Source organism: Muscardinus avellanarius, assembly GCF_963383645.1.
Source record: "Muscardinus avellanarius genome assembly, chromosome: 3".
Classification (NCBI taxonomy): Eukaryota; Metazoa; Chordata; class Mammalia; order Rodentia; family Gliridae; genus Muscardinus; species Muscardinus avellanarius.
Window position 1 is genome coordinate 149,109,059 of NC_137788.1, and position 21,022 is coordinate 149,130,080.

Consider the following 21,022-nt stretch of genomic DNA (forward strand, 5'->3'; position numbering starts at 1 on the left):
AGCCCTGCAGGCTCCTGTCTCCACACCTGGGTGTGAATGATGTGTGTTTTCAGAAAAAACTTTCAAGCACCTCCTGTGGCATGAACAGGGAACAGAGAGACAGGTCCTGCCAAGGGGAGATAAGATATGCCCTGGAAGAACTCTGACCCCAAAGCAGAATATATGAAAAGGCCTGGGAAGCTCTAAAGCCAAGGCTCAGGCCACCCAGGGGTGACTGGAGTGAGTAGCAACAGAAACAGATTGACCAAAGGGGATGCCCCACCTCCCGCATTACTAAGACTACAGTTCACTGCAGTTTTTCTTAGTGATAGGCAGGGTATTTATTTTCATAAGAAGAAATTAGGAGGGGGGGTGTGGCCTGAAGGGGGGGAGTGCAAAAATGGTGAAAAGACCAGGCTGCTGAAAGAAAATAGAATGTTCAGACCTGGCCTAGAGCAAGGAAGGCATCAGGATCCAAAGGAAGGGTTGTATATCTGTGCTTCATACTTCTGAGCTGACATTGGTGAAGACTACTCAAACTCTCTGAGCCTTCATTTATAAACCAGGACAATACATTCTATTTGTAAGGGTGCTGACGGGATTGAAAGGACATGAGTGGAGTCAGAGCCTGATGCACAGTGAGAGCCCTTCAAACAGTATAACTCTCCATTCTTTTAGATGGGTTATTGGAATCCAGATTGTGGGACAGGTGGCTACGCTCCCCTGGTCTCCCATGTCAGCAACTGGTGGGCAAAAGGATGTCTTAGTTTGGGGAACTCTAGAAAGGACTTGAGAAAAGTCTTTAAGGACAAATAGCTTATTGGGAAATTAATCCCAGGATAAACTGAGGGAAGTGGGAAATTGATAGAGGAGGACAAATAGGGTGCGTACCAAGGCACCCGCCATGTGTGACCACACAAGGTTAAGGTCAGCAGGAAGCTCTGCAAAGTGGAGTGAAACAAGGCCTCAGGGCTGTCCCATCGATGGGGCAGCAGGCGGGGGATTTGGATGGTACCCACCTTACCCTGGGAGAGCCACGCCTGGGGTGTCTGGTCCTCCGGGCCCTTAACCTTTCTGGAGAATGCTTTGCAGTGTAGGGCTGCAGGAAGGGCTGGTGAATTCGGCCAGGATGTGAAGCAGACAGGTGGAGGGAAGAGGCAGCAGCAGGGCTTCCATGGGGAAGCTTTCAGGGTCTCACTCCGCCCTTCCTGACCACACATGCCGCCCAGCTGTTCCCACATTTGTTGCCTAGGCAGTGCTGGTTTTAATCCGTGCCCTTGGGTAGTTCTGGGTTTGACCTTTAGCCCAAACTAGACTCCTAGGTCCTGCTCAGCCTCCCCGAGATGCAGGCATGAGTCTCTTTTTGGCAGCATTCTTTTCTCCAGGAAAAGCACTACACATAGTTGCAAGAGTTTTTGCAGGGGAGGGGGGTGCAAGGCAGACCTCCCCACCAAGGAATTGTGGGGCAGGGGCAGGGCTGGGGCCTAGTTGGCTGCACCCATAAGATGAGCATGAATGAATCTCTTAGCTGAAATGGTACCTTCAGGCCCGTCACACATCCAAACAAGTGTCCAGGGGTGATGGCCGAGCACAGGACTACTTGGGAAACAAAGCCTCACTCTTTGAGTTCTTTGAGGTTTCTGCGTTAGAGAATGGGACATTCTGTCAGTCTCTGCCAACTATGATTTCAGACTGCACAAATCCTCTGGCTGGGAGAGGAGCCTTTTCTTCAAGACATGGAGATGAATGACTGCAGGGACCGGCAGGGAGGGAAAGTTGGTGGAGTGGGGGTGACGTTGAATGGAAGTGAGGCTAGAGGAAACCCAGCAAGGCTGATGGCGATCTCCCCACCCAGGGTGAGATTCAGGAGCAGAGGACCAGGAAGGCCAGCCCTGCAGACCTCAAGGAGGGTGCTCCCAGGTTCTGGGCACCAGGAGTCAACTGTGAAAAGCCCATTAAGGGGTATTTGGAAATGCTAATCCACAGAACCCTGACCCTCTCCTAATGCACATTGACTTGCAAATTGAAGCCTTGGTTGTCCCTTTGCAGGAATCCAGACTTATTTTGGAAGAATTTTTTTCTTTTTTAATAAATAAAGGAGGAAGAGAATAAGGAAGAGAATAAGGAGAGGGTGACTTAGAGGATCATTCACATTTATTTTATAAAGCTGCTGTCAAAAAGAGGAGCTTTGTATGCCCATGTGGATATTTATTCCATCAGCATAAAAAAATCCCTTGTAGATAGACCAAAAGCACTGACTCTTTAGCAAACAGGCAGTTTCCATTAAGGAAGCACCCAACACGTTAGCGTGCAGGCCTTGGGTTCGGAAGCCCTCCCAGGCTGTGGGTAGCATCTCACATTTATGCACAGGGAGCAGCAGAAATTTGGTACTTCCTCTGCCCGGGCTGATGGCCAAGCCAGTCCTGAGTCTAGAAGGCACGGGCTCGGAGTGGCTCCTCAGTTGTGTGCACCTTGGCATTCCTGAATGGCCATAACATCAATGAGGTATCCAGGAAGTGAGGGTTTGGTTCTCAAGGGTCTAAGGTAATTGCCACTGTGCAGTTTTTGACCTTCCAGGAATTCACTAGCAAGACCAGGGCTGGCTTGGGCTTTGCATTCTTGAATTGTACCCAGTGGCCTGGTTGGGGGTAGGGGTGGGTGGAGGTGGGACTTGGACAGCCCTGTAATGCCTTCGCACATTCTAGAGCCCAGAGACAGGACCCAGGAGACACGTGGGTGACAGGTGTCTTCATCCCGTTTCCTGATAATGAGGAAAAAGAAGAAAGCTGAGATAGGTGGGCCCAGCTGTTGGGCTCATCTGTGGGTGGATAGCTAGATTTCCTTTCTAACCCATCATGGTGTGCTAGAGATTGGAGGCTTCAGTCTGGTCAGGGTTGTCCTGGCTGACCACAATAACCAACATATGGTGGGTCTGGGCAGTGATGCTATTGTTAATGGAAAATTAATAATGCTGTGATTCCAAGGTGGGGGCAGATAGGGGTCAGCATGGCTTGAAACTGGTCCATTAGCCATTAACAAGTTGGCGATGAGAGAGGATGAGCAGGCCCTGAGTTCATTTGCCAGGTAAAGGAGGTGGATGGTGTGCTGGCCCTGTTGTGAAGCCCCTGGCTGAGCAGTAGGACTGGGGCAAGACTCCTGTCTCAGCATCTCATGGGGGTGGCAGTTTAGACCTGGCATAGAAGCCCTATCATAGCAGTAAGGTGCTAACGGAGCACGAAAGGGGGGCTTGGTTTGGGGTACAGGAGGGGAAATATCTCTAGGAACAACAGGTGCTAGACTAAGGCAGAAGGAACGCAGTAGGTGCTTTATGAAGGAACACACAAAACAGAATAACCTGCTGCTGAGGTTGGACCAGGCTAGGCCAGCCTGACCCAGGCTCAGGATGTTCCAGACTGACAGCTGGGCTGGGCCAGGCTGACGGGCACTAAGTAGTGGCACTGATCATCGAGTCCTTCCTCCTGGTTCGCTCAGCTGGACGTGGGTGAGCACAGTGGCTGGAGACTCGCGGGTACGCTCATGAGCTGCCCCGTCCATCTGGACAGTCAGCCCTGTCTGCTTTCTGCTGTGCACAGTGGGAAAAGAGAGCTGGAGGGGTGCCATCTGAAATTCCCTGGGGTGTTCTGGCTCAAACTCCCTTCTCTACCCTATAGGCTTTCCTTCCCCTTCCTCACTGGGCACCATCATTACCTCCTCTCCTAAAAGCAGAGGCCTAAGCTGTCCTGTGGACATAATGCCATTGGGAGCCAGTGGCTGGTCTATATTACGCAGCCCCTCCTACCTTGAATAGCTTCTACCTTGAATACCTTCTACCCATGGTTGCCATCCTTGGGAGGGGGAGTGCCTGCAAGGGTGGGGGACAAGGTTGGATCTCCCAGGTGTAAGAGTTGGAGGCAGAGGCACCACCTTGACCTTGAGACCCCATCATTTCCTCCTGTTTGGGGGTAAGTCACCCTTGGGGAAGAGCGGGGGTGCCCCTTCCTCCAGCTCCTGTATAACAGAATGCTGGCTAGTGTCTGCTGCATTTACCTCTCCGGTCCAATCGAGGACCCTCCAAATGGTTCCTTGGTTTCCCCCGCACCCCTTTCCTGGTTCAGTTGATTCATTGCAGAATAGTAGGTGCTCTTGCCCAGGGGTTAAGCCGGCAACTTAGAGAAGGAAGACTCCTGGCCATGTCTACTGAAGACTTTTTAGGAGCCAGACACTGTCCTTCATTCTGGGGATGCTGAGACAAAATTCATAGCCTTGCTCCAAGGATCTCATGGTCTTGTGGGGGGCTAGGCCTGCTCACAAGCACAATAGTGTCCTGAGTGTCTTTGAGCAGCACAGGCTCTGCTCAGAGCCTCTGGCCAGCATGCACCAGTTAAGGCAGGGCAGTTAAGTCACACACTGCCTTCATAGCAATGGGAAGCTCCTGAGCTCTGAGCTCCCAGTTCCTGAGCCCTGTACTCTAGCCACCCACTCCACTCCTCTCTTGCTTTCCACTCCACACTTAGGAGGCCCATCAAGACCCTGAGTTAGCCCTGTGGCCAGAATTCATCTCCATCTGAGTTTGTGTTCTATTAAATACTACTTATCTTAAAGATCAGACCTGGTTCTGTGATAGACGGCACAGCAGAGGGGTTTATGACTTAGAAAGGGGGGCCCATCTGGTCGTGGTGATGCACGCTTGTAATCCCAACATTTGGGAGGCTGAGACAGGAGGATTGCGGTTTGCAGGCAGTCTCAGCTAGTTAGTGAGGCCCTTTGCAACTCAGTGAGACCCTGTTTCAAAATAAAGACTAAAAAATAGGGCTAGGGGTGTAACTTCGAGGTAGATGCCCCTGGGTTCCTTCCCCAGTACTGCAAAAAAAAAAAAAAAAAAAAAAAAAAAAAAAAGAAAAGAAAAAGAAGAAAGAAAGAGGGCCCCAAGAAAGGATCTTGGGAGGCGGGACATCCAGGAGGAATTGTGGAGGACAAGGACCCGAGGGGCAGGTGCCATCAGTATCTTTCCTTTGCTTTCTCTGTTGTTCCTCCCTGCTCCTCCACAATGAACCCCAGCCCTGTCCCAGACCAGAGACGGCTCTTCTCTGCTGTCCAATGGGGTCCATCCAGTCTCGGTGTCACGGAGAAGCTGCAGGAATCCCTGTGGAGTCTAACACTCACTGAGCACAGCACAGGGCTCGGGGCAAGAAGAGGGCAAACTAAATAAATAGAATGCATCTGTCTTTGTTGTCAGAGCATTTATGCTCTCGTGAGGGAAGCCGGGCAAATAACGCTGAGACTCACAGGTGACAGGATCACACACATACATCAGCAGCCACACAGAAATAATTCCCCAGTAATTGGAGGGTACTGCTGGGATCGCTGAGTGACTACGACTGGATGGTCTGATAAAAGCGTAGCAGAGAGAGGAAGATGCCACTCAGGGCCTCAGAAGGAAGTGCTCAGCTTTACAGAGGTTCACTGACTACACAGGGGCAAGAACACAGCTCAGATGAAACTGGAAGGAATTAGGTCTGGGCAGTGTGCTTTGATTGGCTGACTTATTGCAGGCCAGATTACAAGAGGGGAGGAGGTGGTGGGTGGAGTAGACAGAGGTGACCGTGAAGGGGCTCCTGTAGGGCGCATATCATAGTCTTAGCAGCTATGAGCAGGGCCACTCCTTCTGCTTTGGTGGTCACCCCAGTTGGGGCACAATTAGAGGAAAACAACATTCTTCAGGCTCTAGCGTCTTCCAGGCGATGTGCTGAGTTTTTTTTGCCAATGCTGTTTTAATTCATCGTCATATTTCCTCCATGAGGGCTGTATCACCATCCCTATTGTATAGATGGGGAAACTGAGGCCATGGGAGATTACTTAGCTTACTGGTGACAGACTGGAGAAGTGGACACCAAAGCCCATGACTGCGTCACTATACCAACTGCTTCCACAAGTCCCGGGAAGAGCAGGCATGGTGGCTCTTGGCGGGCTGATGTCTCTATTGATGTGAGCTTGCCTCCCTAAGTGGCTTGGTTTTTAATTTTCTGTGATGGAAAGATGAGCGACCATAGGGATGAGTGGAAAGAGAGTCACGAAAGCCATTCATTCGGCTCCTGTCAGCAGCCTCCCTCTTTCCTCTCAGCTCTAACCTGGATTTGAGTCACAGGGAAGCCTCTCAGTAGCATGATGTGTGGGACACAGGGAACAGGAAATTTTGCTTTAGCCCTTAAAGGCTGCGTGTCTCTTTATACACCCTTCCTCCTCAGTGACAGATTTCCCTGCAGGCTTAATTAACGCTTCCCAACAGAGGTTTCTATTTGTTTCGAGAAGGATTTGTTAGCCATTTTTGAGAAAGTGGAGCCTAGACCAGGTCAGGACACAAAGGCTGCAAGCTGGACAGCCTGCTGAAGTATCACTGTAGTTTCTGGGAAAGGAGCTCTGTCAGGGGCTATAGAAGTAAAAACACAAAGAAAAATTCTAGAAATGCCAGGAAGGAGGAACTGATAGAACTTGAATCTAAGGATGATGTTGAAAGGCCTCTTGGATAGATATGGTTGATAAATGGTACTTGCATTGTACCTCTGTATACTGTGACCATGGCAGACATCACTAATCAATCACAGCTTCTTCCTTCTATATTCCAGACTTCTTACAAATGGAGCAGCCTTGCACTATATGTATGTTGAAATCTACCCGCCATCTCTGCTCTACTGTTTCAGATCAGGAGGACTCAGAGGAATTAGTTGGGAGAGTTTTGGAGGTTAAGAGTAAGCTATTTTGTCCATATTTGCTCTCAGGGGTTAAGGGGAACACATTTGTGGGAACAAGAACCACAGGACAAGGGAGAGGTTAGGCATCAAGGATAGAGCTTTAGAACTGGAATTAATCTCTAATTAGGCAGTAATTGAAGTCATGTGAATAGAGCTGCTTTCCAAGAGAATGAATATATGGGGAAAGGAACAGATGGTTTATTGCTGGAGGAAAGGAAACTGGTCACGATGCTGAAACAGGGGAAAAGAAAGTTAACAAGAGAGAAACCTGCATCTCTTTCACTTGGGTGAGGAAGACCGGCTCTCTAGCCCCCTAAATGGAACTTTCTGGAACTTTCAGAAATTCCAGGGCTGATTTCCTTACAGATTACAAAGACTAATCTTGTTCATTCCTTCCTTTTAGGTTTCAGAAGCAAATCAAGTTTCTTTTAAAGGAGCTGGCCTCCAGGCCTGCCTCCCTCCTGTAGCCCCAACTCCACATTCCCAACTTCCATCTTCATCCGTAACTTTTTTCTTCTCTTCTGTGGCTCAGTCGCATCCTAGCTTACTGTGCACAGAGGAGAGAGCCAGGTACCACACATGCAATCACATCTTTCTGATGGCTACCTTGGCTAATTACTTGGACCTTCTCAAGCTCTGGGATAATTATTCCTGCAGAGTCAAGGACTCCCTTTCCTTCCTCCCACGACCTGGAATTATCCTCTGGACAATGAAAATACCCCTAGCCTTGGAGGAACTTTTCCATATTAACTCAGAGGCAGAGTTTGAGTGAGGAAATCTACCCTTTTAATGGGGGAAAATACCGCCCTTGTAAGTCTTTATGCCGTGCACTTGAGCTTAATACTCACTTACAAATTCGCCTTTATAACTTCCATATTGAGTGAATTAAGTTCTTCATGCGGGTAGTTATTAAAGATGTGATAAGTGCTTTATAACTCAGTAAAGGGTGGCCTGGCCATTTCATATTTTCCTAAGGAAATTGGCTACCCTGAGGGCAACACTCTCAGAACCCCTGGGGCAAGTGGATCTTAGGCACAGAGCTCACATGATTGGATTACTTTCAAGCAGCTGCTCTGGTCAGGAGCAAATTCTACTCACTCTGATTTTCTCCTTTGAGACCTATTGGGGAGGAAGAGTCAAAGACAATGTCTCCTTTCCTAATTCAGAGTCTTTCTACTCTTGATCAAAGACCCCTTTTCTAGCCAGGCATGGTAGAGTGCACCCGTAATCTCAATACTTGGGAGGCTGAGACAGGAGGATTGCAAGTTTGAGGTCAGTCTCAGCAACTTAGCAAGACCCTTAGCAATTTAGTGAGACCCTGTTTCAAAATAAAAAGTAAAAAAGGGCTAGGGGGTGTAGCTCAGAGGTAGAATGCCTGTGGGTTCAATGTCTAGTATTAAAATTATTATAATAATCCCAGTACATAGGAGGCTGAGACAGGAGGATTGCAGGTTCAAAGCCAATGCATGGCAATTTAGGGAGACCCTATTTCAAAATATAATATATAAAGGGCCAAGGGTATAGTTTAGAGGTAGAATGCCCCTGGATTCGATCCCTGGTACCCCAAACAAACAAAAACAAAAAACCTCTTTTCTAGTTTGAAATTAAGATGTCTAGTAGAGTCTGGGTTTTATTTTTAATTTCTTGATTAAGGTTAGCAAATTTTAATAATTACAGTAAAATGTCAGCTGAGTTCTTGTGAAAAAACTAAAGTCAACCCTGAAGGTGGCCCACTGAATTCCCTTCATCCCCAGGATTGACAGTGAATGCATCCCAGAGGGCACAGAGTTGCTCTGGCCTGTGTTGAGGGAACTGGGAACGGTGCGCAGGACCTGGGCAGCACTGGCTGGCCAATGTGGCAGGGCCTCACATGAGCTGCTAACAGATCCCAGTCTAAGATGCTGAGCGCCTTCGAGCAGCGCTTCTCAGTGGGTCTTCTGCAGCTGGCCCTAGTTGGTCGGGCTCAGTTCACCATGGACTTGCAGTAGAGTCTGTTTTTTTTTTTTTATTTTTTTATAACGTGGTTTGACTCTAGTATGCCAACAGGAGATTTTCTCCCAGAGTCACAAGAGTTCCACCTTCCTGATCTCAACGTCATGAGTGCTGCTTGCTTCTTTATACTTTAGTGTCTTGAAATAGTTGGAGAAAGTTCTGGTCCCCATCAAGACCCTTGTGGCCGTAGCTTTTTCTTGACTCCCTGCGAGGTCACAGTGTTCTGGGGCAGGATTGTCATTTATTAATCTGTTCCTTTAAAATTTCTGCTGTGTGCCAGGAACTGGGCTGAGTGTTGTGGGCATGGTGGTGAGCAAGAGAGACAGGTTGCCTGCCCTTGTAGAACTTGCATTCTATTTAGGAAAGAAACACAACGTACAAATAAAAAAAAGGTCTGAGATAGAGTTTCTGATGAGCAACGTAAAGGAATTGTCTATCACAGCATTTCTCAACCCTGGCACTACTGACATTTTGGATGGTGTAATTTTTTGCTATGGGCTGTCCTGTGCATTGTAAGGCATTTAGTAATATTCCTGGCCTCTACTCACTAGAAGCCAGTGGCATCTTTCCAATAACCACCATCAAAAAGAGTCTCCAGGCATTGACAAATGTCCTGGTGGGCAAGACAGACCACCCTCAGCTTGAGACCTATTGCTCCTGAAAGAGAGACTGGCTCTGGTTAAGCTTGTCAGATCCCCCTTTCCCTCCTCTCTCTCTTCTCTCTCTCTCTCTCTCTCTCTCTCTCTCTCTCTCTCTCTGAGACAGTGACATTTAAGGCTCTGAGAGGAGAGAGGAAGGTTGGTATTTTGGAGAATAGAAAGGGCACCTCTGGGGTGGAAGCCATTCAGGTGAAGAGGTTAGGAGGAATGTCTTCAGAGCTGAGGAGACAGTGTTGGGAGCCACATACTGTACAACTTTGCTGAACATGGTGGAGTCTGAATTTTATCCCAGATGCAAGTGCGGGGGAAGCCATTGGAGGTTTGTTTGTTGGTGTGTTTATTGTTTATTTGGTGGTGGTGGGTATGAGCAAATTCATCATAAGTTTTTAAAAGCTCCACAGGCTTCTGTGTAGGGGACAGATGTAGTAGAGTGGAGCCAGGGTCAGGAGGTGACATGTCTGCTATGGAAGTAGACTTGCTGCTGGCATGGGTATTGGGAGAGGAGGGAAGAAGGATTCAAGGATGGAGTTTGGCTTGGCAACTGGGTGGCACTGGTAATATTTGTTGAGATGGCAAAGACTCCATGATATGACTGCAAGGGTTGGCATTGGATCTGCCAAGACATAAGGTGGAAGTCTGTAGCTTAAGAACGAGGTTCAGAGCCAAGCACCTGGAGGTCACCTGGCCAGGGAGGGGAGAGATGACAAGATGAGCCCCAAAGGAAGGACTAGAGGACTCCAGCATTTAAGGATCAAAGAATACAGGATCAACAAAGGAGACTGAGCAAGAACAGCCAGAGAGCAGAAAGAGACCCAGGAGAGCATGCAGTCGAGGATGCCAGAGAGAAGAAAATGTTTCAATATAGCAAGAGTGGTTAATTAGGTAAAATACTGCCAGGACATTGGCTCAGTGGACCACAGAGAAGAGTCTCTTAGAGTTACCAACATGGAAATCACTTGTGATCTTGACAATGTAGTTCTATTAAAGTAGACAGAATACAAATTAGGATAAAAGATCAAAGGTGGACGAAGTAGGGGTTGTGAGTGGGGAAAATTCTTTTGAAAATGTTTGCCATAAAGAGGGGTAGGGACATGAGTTGGTAGCTGGAGGAGGACATAGAGTCAACAAGATTCTGTAATAGATGGGCTATACTAGAACATGTTTCTATACTAATAGAAATATATATAAGAAGGGGGAGTTTTTTCACAGAAAGAGAGAGGGAGAGGGAGGGAGGAAGGGAGACAGAGAGAGAGAGAGAGAGAGAGAGAGAGAGAGAGAGAGAGAGAGAGAGAGAGAGAGAGAAGGGAAAGAGAAATAAAATGAACAAGTTCTTGAGAGGGCAAGGGAGAAGGCCCATGTGGAGAACTGATAGATGCTTAAGTTCTGCCATTGATCTTTTGGGAGGTTCATTCATTCACTCATTCATCCATTCTCTTATTCCCTGAGCACTTACATGGCTCTGGAAGCATAAGCTCTTAGTCATTGCCCTTGGAAACTTCATGGCTCTGGTGAAGGCCATTGCCTCTACTTCCACATTGCTCACATTGTAGGCTTGAAACTGAGATCTGGAGCCATGTAATGGGGCTCTGGAGGTTTGTGGGGTCACACCCCCTTTTTGCTAAGGCTGCACAGCGATTCCCCCAGGATGCCCGTGTCTGACCTGAGATGTTCAGTGATGTTCTCTGGGCCACATCACTCCTCTAAGATTGTCAGGGTGCTTGTGGGGTCAGACCAGGGCACTGGGATGTTCCGTAGGACGCAGGTGAGGGTCGTGCAGGTGTTAAGCATGGAGATCTGCTGGGAGGGCAGTGGGGTGGCATCTCAGCACCCACCTGGATGGCTTCCTAGGTGGGTGCTTACCTGGGATAGCTGATCCTGTTTGAGATTCTGGAGCTGACTGAGCCATCGATAATATGGATAGGACCTCTGCCCCCGTGCATTATAGCTGTAGCGTAGAGACCTTGACAGCAAATGCATAATCATATAATCAAGTAAGACAATTACAGATGGTTATTAAGGCCATGAAGGACTTCAACAGTGCCTTGTGCCAGCGAACAACTGGAGGGGAATTTGGGGTATTGCTCAAACAGGGCGAGCTGGGGCAGGCTTCTCTGGGAAGGTGATTTTTGAGTGAAGACTTGAGGGATCAGAAGGAGCCGGGGAAGAGTATTTCGTGTAGAAAGTCCAGTTGGGAAGGAGCCTTAGTGTGTGTGAGGAGCTGGGGCCAAGCTGGTGTGGCTAAAGCCCAGAGAGCAAGGTGAGTGTGTCCAGAGATAAGATCGTGAGGGGGCAGAGCATGATGTTTGGAACTTGCTGTAATAGCAAAGGGGAGCATTTGGAGGGTGTGATCCCTTTGGCATATAGATTGTAAGACGATGAAAGCAGGGGGCCAATCAGGAAGTGGTGGTTGTTCTCCAGGCTGGCGGTGGTAGTTACCTTGTATGAACAAGCTGGGGTCGCCATCACACACAGCCCGGGCAGTAGCAGCAGTACAACGGGAAGAAGTGGATAGACTCGGAAGAGCAGGGCAGCCCGGCTACAGGCTGGGGTTTGGGCAGAATAGCTTGGACTCTCCAGGGAGCTGGTTGACTTGTAAGTGCCGTCTTGCTCCAGTGGGGTAGCAAGAGGCTGTGCCCTTGATCTTTTCTTGTTAGGACGCAGCATCTCCACACCTGAAGAGCACAGGTGTGTACACAAATGTTCCTCTTTCCTGGCACGAGCTTTGGAATTGATCAGGAAGCCGGCACAGATGCTGGCATCTCCCATCTGTTCGCCGCACGATTTGAATGTTCCTTTCTTCGGTCCCGGGGTGGGGGTGGGGTCCCAGATGCGAGGCTGGTTCGCCAGGGTCCTTGGCACACAGCTGCTTGTAGAGTGGTATGCTAATGTGCTAGCATGCTAAGGTCACCAGCCCAGCCAGCCCCTAGAACCCACCCTCCCAGCCTCTCAGGTCTGGCTCCCCTAGCATCTAGCCCCACTGTAACAGCTGTCAAGGGAGGGAGGCTGGGTGATTTGGCTAGCGTGACCCTATGAGGCTCCTCCACAGTGCCTGGTGCCTGAGCACTGCGGAGCTGTTGATCCAGACAGTTTGTTTACAATGCTAAGCATATCAGATAATTGAAAGCTAATGCTGCTGTCTGGATCACTGGGCATAATACGCCTGGATAACAAATCAATTTTCTCATTGCCCTATAAAGCTTTGGAGTCAAATGTCCTGCATGTTGCATGTGTGTGCACACACACATGCACGCTCACGCACGTATGTTCCAATGCTGGCTTGTTAGGAAATGGTATTCCAGGCTAGTTTCCCCAGCACCCTACTCTGTGCCTCAGTTCAGGTTCCCCCATGAAACAAGATCCAGGTTAGAAAGGGATGGGAGCCCCAGGTCTAGTGGGGAACGGTCAGGAGAGAAGGGACATCTGGATGTGCCCTTGTATTTAGAAGCTCTGGAATTCCACGTTGGAGGAGTCGGGTACTCGCATATGAAAAACAATGGGGAGACACCAGTTGTCACTCTCTTCTGCCAGGATGCAGCTCTAAGAATAGATGTACTGAGTATAAGGTGAGTGGTGTGCACTTAGGTACCACCAGATAAATGCAGAATATGCCTTCCACCTCCAGGAAAACTTCACTTACCTAGAAAGGAAACACTAAATGAAGTATTAAGGAAACGAGCAAAGGTCTACCTATTCGTGTATGTGCACATGCGTGCACATGTGTCCTTTCATATCCTTTTAGGTCTTCATGCATATTTTATTTGCTCTTACTTAACACACAGTTGTAATGGAATCAGCTGCTCATTACATTAGTGCTATGCATCTGCGCTGAACTGAGGACTAAAGAATCTTGGGGACCTGGCCCAGCTTCCAGGGATCTGGCCTGTGTTACCTCCAGAGCACACTGGCTGCAGGTGCCAGCACTTAGCCGTCATGCTGCAAGAGAGTTCACAGGAGACTGGTCACCGCACATAGGAAGAAAGGAATGGCCCGGGGGATGCCGCTCAAGAAGAGGCCCACAGCCTCATACTAAAGAAAGAACCAGAAAGTTGTTACAAATGGATGCAATAGCTGTTAGGTCAGAAATCATGCGAAGGTCGGGCCACTTGGGGTGGTAGTTCAAGAGCAGAGCTGCAGATTCCAAGGGCCGCTGAGGGCTTCGCGGCGTGAGAGCCCAGCAGACCAGTTAGCCTGGTCATGACGACATAGGTTCCTGGGAACATGTAAATAGTGATCTGTCTACTGTGTTTAAGAGGGCAAGGAGGTGTGCAACGCATTTTAGGGAGGAGGGGAGAAACATTCATCAAGGAGATTGGGAATGAAAAGGTTTTGCATTTAAATTTAGTTGTCTGGAAAATTTGGTTACGAAGAACAGCTCATTAACAGCAGTGAGAAGCTTCCGTGAAAAGAACGGCAATCTGATAGCAAAAGAGGAGAGGGAAAGAGGATTGGAGAAATAAAGCAGTACTGGGCCTCCCATGTCTGAAGGAAAGAGGAGAGGAAGGATGTCCCCAGGTCCCACGAGGCAAGCTCCTGCCTGGCCAAGTGCTCATAGGACCAGGGAGATTCTTAGGGGGAAGTAGGTCTTGCCCCTCTGTGGGGTTCCACACACCTTAGTTCTCTGGGGTTAGGTGACAGTGGCTCTCTCAATGTTCTGTTTTTTTTTTCAATATATAGAAAATATAATAATTATATATGAGATAGAAGCCACTCTGAAACATATCCACTTGGCACCTTTCAATTAAAATATGGACCACACAGCCTGTACCATCTAATTTTTAGATGCTTAGCGATTGCCAATTCATTTCCATATTGGCCCAGGCCAAACAGAAAGGGGAAAAGAAAGCTGTGGTACAAAAGTACAATCTAATTTGTTCTAGCACAAAAGGTTTTTGTGTTCTCTGTGGATGTACCAATTAATACTTCATTGATGCCAAGTCTCATTCCAAAAATGGGTATGAAGCCGGAACCTGTTGTCTGGGGTCTCCGGGACTCAGGGTGGCTATTGTGAATCATGAAGCATGGCTGCATTGCTGGTAGCTTCTTTCGTACTTCTGAAAAGACTCTACTTAGCCATCCCAAGCCCACCTAGAGGTGTCATGGTCCGTGATCACCCAGGACAGCCTTGACTTCACTGGACTTTGAGCTGCTATAGCCCTAAGCTGCGCCGTGGGGTCAGTCCTATAATCAGGCACTCCTTTTGCTCTCTGCAAAAGGAGGGCACTTGGGCTCTTGGCAGGGTAACAGTTATATGGTGTCATGTAGGGGCAGAGGTGAGAGGGTGGGGAAGAGCATCGGCTGGCTCTTTGGATAGAACATTTTACATTTCTGTGGAATAAAGAGGCCTGAGAAATCCAGGAGAGAAACTTTCAGTGGAGAGAAAAGGCTCTTGGCCATGCGTCCCATCCAGAGCTTGAAGAAGAGATTATTATTGCTTCTGGAATATGTAGCCTGGCTTGGGACAATAACCAGAGGTCCAAAGAGCTCCTCTTTCCTCTCAGGTAATGACCTTGACTTGAGAGGGTCTTGAAGCCATCGCTTTTAGGCTTTCCCTCTCCCTGGTGACCTTGAGGCAGGCTCTTCTGTTTTGGCCTGAAGCCTTGGAGTGTTGGTTAGAAAGCAGTCATTCTTAACTGATGTTGTCTGAAGCCGTGGGGCTCTTGCTGCTACAGCAATCTTCTGCAGAAGTTGGGTATAACAGGGCTGGGTTTCTCAGTCTCAGTGCTGTGGCCCTCTGGGTCCGATGCGTTGCTGCAGCTGCCCTGTGCATGGCGGGCGGTTTAGCAGCATGCCTGTCAGATGATCGTGTTACTCTCTTCCCCCAGTTGTGACAACTCCAAGTGTCTCTTGGGTAGCACAGTCCCCTCCTCTTGAGAACCACTACATTAAGACCCTAAAGTGGAGACAATTGATCTAAAGTAGGGAAGGCGCCATTGATTTAAAGTAGCGGGGCGCCATTCTCTGCCCTCTCGCCACCCCTCCTGTCCCTGTCCTGGATCGAAGCAGGGACTGGAGACCTGGCTATAGGTCCTTGTGGTGGTGGCTACTGCCTTCACTCTGCTGTTTCCTAGCATTGCTCTGAGCTCTTCCCCCCTCCTCATCTGCACAGCAGGAGGCCGTCTGTGAGGGGCCTCTGTGGGGATGAGCCTGTTCAGCCTGGGTCTGGAAACAGGGCAATCAGTCACTGTCCCACACAGGGTTCAAGTGCCTGACCTTCCTTTAAAAATGTATAGTTATCGATCGTTTTCCAAATGACAAAACAAATGCTCCGTGAAAACAACCCAGACTACCCAGAAAAGGAGGAGCGGCATGCGGTCCCATGAGGCAGGACACCCACTGTTCAGCAGCAGCAGCCGGAGACCAAACTTCCTCTCTTACTTCATCTTATTTATTTGTTGTATTTTGTGGAGCCAGCCTTTCCACTTAAACTCCTGGCCTGCCGATTAGCACAAGCCAGCCAGCAGAGCCACCACACCTGACCCCTCTGGTCTGGAACCAAGCTGTGAGTCATAGGGAAACTTGGCAGACGCCTGCAGATGACATCCGAAGAAGTCAGGGCGGCACCTTCACCATCCTGTACCTCTTGGACCCTGCTCTGGTGCTGAAGCATCCTTGCACCTGTTTATACATTTCTACTGGAATGATTTTCCTGGAGGTCATGACTGACAGGTTTCTCTCCACCCTTCTGCCACATGAGGGCTTTATTATTATTATTATTATTTTTTATCAATGATTGCTGAGGAAGGACAACTTCCAGCAGAAGCATGAGGTCTTTTTTTAGCTTGAAGACTGAGAAAAGACTGCTCATCTCTGAGAGGGATCAAGAAAAAACATTGTCACTGTGGCAGCTACTTGCAGCCTCATGTGCTCTACCAGGCTCCTCAGCACCCTCCTTCAATCTTTACGCCACTTCAGAGGCAGGTATTTTAGTATGCCCATCTGCTGGAGGTGGAGATTGTGGCAGAGACAGGCACAGTAACCTGAGCAGGTCTGGTAGGCGGGGGTCCTCATGGGGCGGCATGAGTCCTGGCAGCTTGGCTTGAGGGAGGGGTTGGCCAACTTCTGTAAAGAGCTGGAGGAGAAATATCTTAGGCATTGGGGGCCATATGGTTTGTGTAGCACCTATTCAGGGATGTCATTGCCACTTGAGAACAGGCACAGATAATAGTAAACCAGCAGAATGAGCATAGAACTTTCAGTTCCGCCTCGTTTTCACAGGTCACAAAATAAGATTTTCATTCTTTTGTGGTCCCTGGAGACTGAACCCAGGGGCACTCAACCTCTGAACTATAACCCCAGCCCTTTCTATTTATTTATTTTCTTATTTTACTTTGAAACAGGATCTCACTAAGCTATTGCGTTCCAGCCTCAAATCTCAGATCCTCTTGTCTCAGCCTCCCAAATATTGGGATTACAGGCATGCACCACCATGCTTGGCTGATTGTTTGATTTTTGCAAAAATTATAATCTTAGCTCTGCGGCTGGATAGAAGCAGGCTGTGCTCTAATTTGACCTCTGGGCTGTAGTTTGCCAATCACTTTTTTAAAGCCCCGGCTTCTAACCACACTGTGTTCTATGGCTGTAAAAATGTCATCCCCTGGCTTAGAAAAACTCAGCCCCAGTGGAGGAGATGGGAGCCATTATTGTACTCCCCAGAGGACACTCCCCATAGAGGGGTTCATTCATTTCTGCACCATGTCTCAGTGTGCATGTAAGTCAAGGAATTGTCAACTTGTGGACATGAGGACGGGAGCGCTAAAGCGAGTGAATTTTAGAGTGCAGTAATGATTGACAGCTGGACCATCGTAAGGACACATTTATGGAATGTCACTATGGGCTGAGAAAAATGATTTCGTTTATTGAAACAATTTGATTGACAGCCACTTGTTGGGAGCAGATCCTTGTAGAAAGGTAGGCCCATGAGTGAGTGGTATGTTGCACAAACATTTGACATGGCCCATGGCCCCAGGGGTGTGCTGGGGGACTTATACCACAGGTAGCCCCACCCCACCTGGTCTTCCTTTTCATCTGATATGTTGCCAGGGTCTCTGCCTTGATAGATCAAACTAAACAAACTGTTCCTGGCTCAGGGGCTTCCAGGGAGAAGACTTTGGAGTTGGAATCATTCAGTGCCATCCTGGCCACCTGGTCCATGTCCCCAGCAGATGCCAGTGTCTCTGGCCGCTCAGCAGAGGCTCTGGGAGAATGTGGTACAAAGCGGGCTCTCGGCATACTTTGCCACTGTGTAGCTCTGAAATGCTTCCAGAGGCCCCGGCGGCCACAGCCCTGCTGCCTTCTTGGCTCTGGCTGGACTTGGTGGCAGATGGCAGAGCCACGGGTGTGGTTGAGCCGGGGGGAGATGTCTGCGGAAGGTGGCTGTCACTTTTCTGGCCAGTGTGTCTTCAGTAGCTCTGTTTCAGGGTAAACTGTCACCTCTCTGTGCTTGTCACTGAGATGGTACTTAGACCTTGTGGGCGCTGACCAAAGTCAATCCTCAGAGGGCCGGGTGGACAGTGGAAAGCCTTTCTCTGAAATTTTTTTGGTCCCTGTGGGGCAGGAAGTGTGTAGGAATGATCATCTTCCACACAGTGTTAGAGCAGGAAAGGCCTTGGTAATCAATAATGTAATGGTTTTCAACTTGGGGGGCCCCAAAAGTGATAAAGAGGGGTGGGAGACCTGGCATTTTGTAAATACCAAGGAACTAACTAACAGAAATCAGACATGTACCCATCGCCAGTTTTATTCTGCTAACAAAGGCTTCGAGTTTCTCTGTTTTGGGCTGAAATTCATGCACTGGGCAGGTTAGCACTAGTTTGTGTCTGTTGATAAAAAGCTCTGGTTAACAGTGATTTATATCTGTGATTAATAAATCTGAGAAGATAAATTAATTATTACTTAATAAATGGAGTGTGCTTGCTAGACACCAACCTCCTTAAACAGAAGGTCTCTTGGGAGAAAGCTCTAAAAAGAGATCATCTTGATGAAAAGGGAAAGTGCTGATCTAGTGTCCTGTCCTAATAGACAAGGAGAGGCCCAGAGAGGGTAAAGTGCTTGCCCAGAGCCACTGCGTAACAATGCCTCAGTAATGCAGCTTCTAGACCCCCCACCTCTCAGGCTCTCTAGATAGCATGGTGCCTCCTGGTTCTTAGGGACACTTTCTTTTCTTGAGTCTGCTCTGCCACATCAAGTCATAGGTCATCTCGAGCCCTAGGCTGCTGCATTGGCTGTGGTCACCGTCAAGTGTCTGGACCCTGGTGGGTGCCTGAGATATGGCAAACCATGCCCTTTTTTAAAAAAAAAACCAGCCATGTCATTTGTTTTTATGGGAAATAACTAAGGAGAGAGAGAGAGAGAGAGAGAGAGAGAGAGAGAGAGAGAGAGAGAGAAGAGAGAGAGAGAGAGAGAGAGAGAGAGAGAGAGAGAGAGAGAAAGATATTGACTCTTCCCGTAGGAAATGCTAAACAGGAAAAAAAAAAGGAAAGGAAACAGAAGGAAACTGAGCAGGAAGACAAGCAGGGAGACTGGGTTTTATGTCTTTAATAAGTGGAGAATTTCTGGGTGTGGTTGTGTGAACCTATAATCCAAGTACTTGGAAGTGTGAACCTATAATCCAAGTACTTGGAAGGCTGAGATATGAGGATTACAAGTTGAAGGCCAGCCTCAGCAATTTAGTGAGGCCCTCAGCAACTTAGGAAGACCACCCCATTTCAAAAATAAATAAATAAATAAATAAATAAATAAATACTTAAGTAAGGCTGGGTTTTAGCTCAGAAGCAGAGAACAAACAAAACAAAAACAAAAACAAAACCCCAAAAGTGGAGTCTTTGGGGGAACCGAGGGGAAGGTGCTATACACTGTGTCCATAGTCTAAGCCCTTTGAGCCCATGAGTCCATTCTGTTCTCACAAGGCACCCCACAGCTCAGAGAAAGAAACTGAGGCCCAGAGGTCCTTGGTGACTTGGCAGAAGGCCTGGCTGGCATGTGGCTGACCCAGGATTCAAACTCAGGTGTAGTGTGAAGCCCACACCTTTCCCACCCCCTGCTGAGCTGACCTTGTGTCTCCTCCTTCCCGCAGACACATAGAGAACTGGCGTGGTCTGCACACGCTCAACGCCGTGGACATGGAGCTCTACACCGGCCTCCAGAAGCTGTAAGTGTGCCGGGCTGGGGGCGGGCCTCTTACCCGGGAGAGGCAGTCTGCCACTATCTGCTTTTGTGAGGGCCCAGAGCATGGTAGTGACGTGGTCACACCCCGTACTCAGACCTGTTGTGGTCACACCCTGTACTTAGATCTGCTGGCCTGGGGCTCTGTCCTCAGCACTGTACTTGAGGATGAGAGAAACCCAGTCACCATCCAGTGCTGGGTCTCCTGGCCACCTGTGATGGTGGACTTGGGAGCTGATGGCTGTGGGCGACCCAGGGTGGGGAGGGTGATAAAGAGGGCTAGAGCTGTGTTGTTGCTGAACCAGAAGAAGACCCTGTATCATCTGATGTCCAAGCAGGGTAGAGAGCAGCTGCCTGTCTGCTCACATCCCAAGTCCTTGCCAGAGGCCTATGAGCCCAGAGGCCCCTCCCTGAGTCCCCCTGGCCCCCGCAGGGGTGACAGTGATGCAGAAATGCAGAGAACCCTTAGGGCCCTGATTCTGGCCAGCCTTTGTCCTGGGGTTCTGCTAACATTCTTTCTCTTTCTGCCCAGGACCATCAAGAATTCAGGACTCCGGAGCATCCAGCCCAGAGCCTTTGCCAAGAACCCCCACCTGCGCTACATGTGAGTAGGCTTGGGCTGCCAGAAGCTGCCAAGCAGAGAGGCTGGAGACCTGAGATCTCCTCCTGGCCTTCCCACTGGGGTACTGGGGCTGGTTCTTTAACTTTCTTGGGCCTCTTATTTTTGCCTCTTAAAATGGATTTGATAACTTCTAAGGTTCCTATCAGAAGGAAAAGTCAGGATTAGAGCTGAGAGGATCTCCTGGCTCCCAAGTTATTCATGATGAAATTTGCAATTTTATGGAAACAAGAATACTAAGGAATTCCACTCATATATGTGAATACTATACTTCTAAAACCATGTGTAGTTAGGTCCATAAGTAGGTGTGTGTGTGTGTGTGTGTGTGTGTGTGTGTGTGTGTGTGTGTTGGGGTCAAGGGTTAGAAAAAGAGGGGAAGCAAGACCATATGTTGTGTCTACATAGATTTTTAGGTCCAATGGAAAAGGGCTCAGAGAAATGGAGACACCTGCATAAAGGTAACACAGATGTTTTTAAGACAAGCTGGGGTTACCCAGCAATGGTTGGGGTTCCCATCTGTCTGTGCCTCCCTCATTCTGCCTCTCCCATCTCTCCCTGTCCAAATGATGAAATGGCTTCCACAGGGATTGGCTCTGGCTGTACCTAGGTGGAGTAGAATCCTAAAAGTTTGATGCTTCGTTTCTAACCCTAGTTCTGGGTTAACACACTCAGGGCTTGGCTGGGAGGGCTGCCATTTTCTAGACAGAAGGAAGGCATGAAAGAAAACTATGGTGAGTGATCAGAGCAAATGCCAACCTGCTGCATCCACAGGGTCTGGGTGAGCCCTTTCTCAAGGACAGGGGCCACCTTGAACATCAAATGAGCATGCTCCCAGAGGGCAGATGTTCTGCAGGAACCAGAGG

At 48.7% G+C, this 21,022-nt stretch overlaps 1 protein-coding gene across 6 annotated transcripts in view; it reads left to right on the plus strand.

Moving 5' to 3' along the window:
* The window catches only part of NTRK3 (neurotrophic receptor tyrosine kinase 3), a gene marked incomplete at both ends in the record, with an annotated part of 365,601 nt that overhangs the window by 46,225 nt on the left and 298,354 nt on the right, over nucleotides 1-21,022 (plus strand). For all 6 annotated transcript variants that reach the window (XM_080692445.1, XM_080692446.1, XM_080692447.1 and 3 more), the window contains 2 exons: nucleotides 19,452-19,526; nucleotides 20,073-20,144. In XM_080692445.1, coding sequence (XP_080548571.1) covers nucleotides 19,452-19,526; nucleotides 20,073-20,144 — 147 coding nt within the window. The remainder of the gene's footprint in view (nucleotides 1-19,451; nucleotides 19,527-20,072; nucleotides 20,145-21,022) is intronic.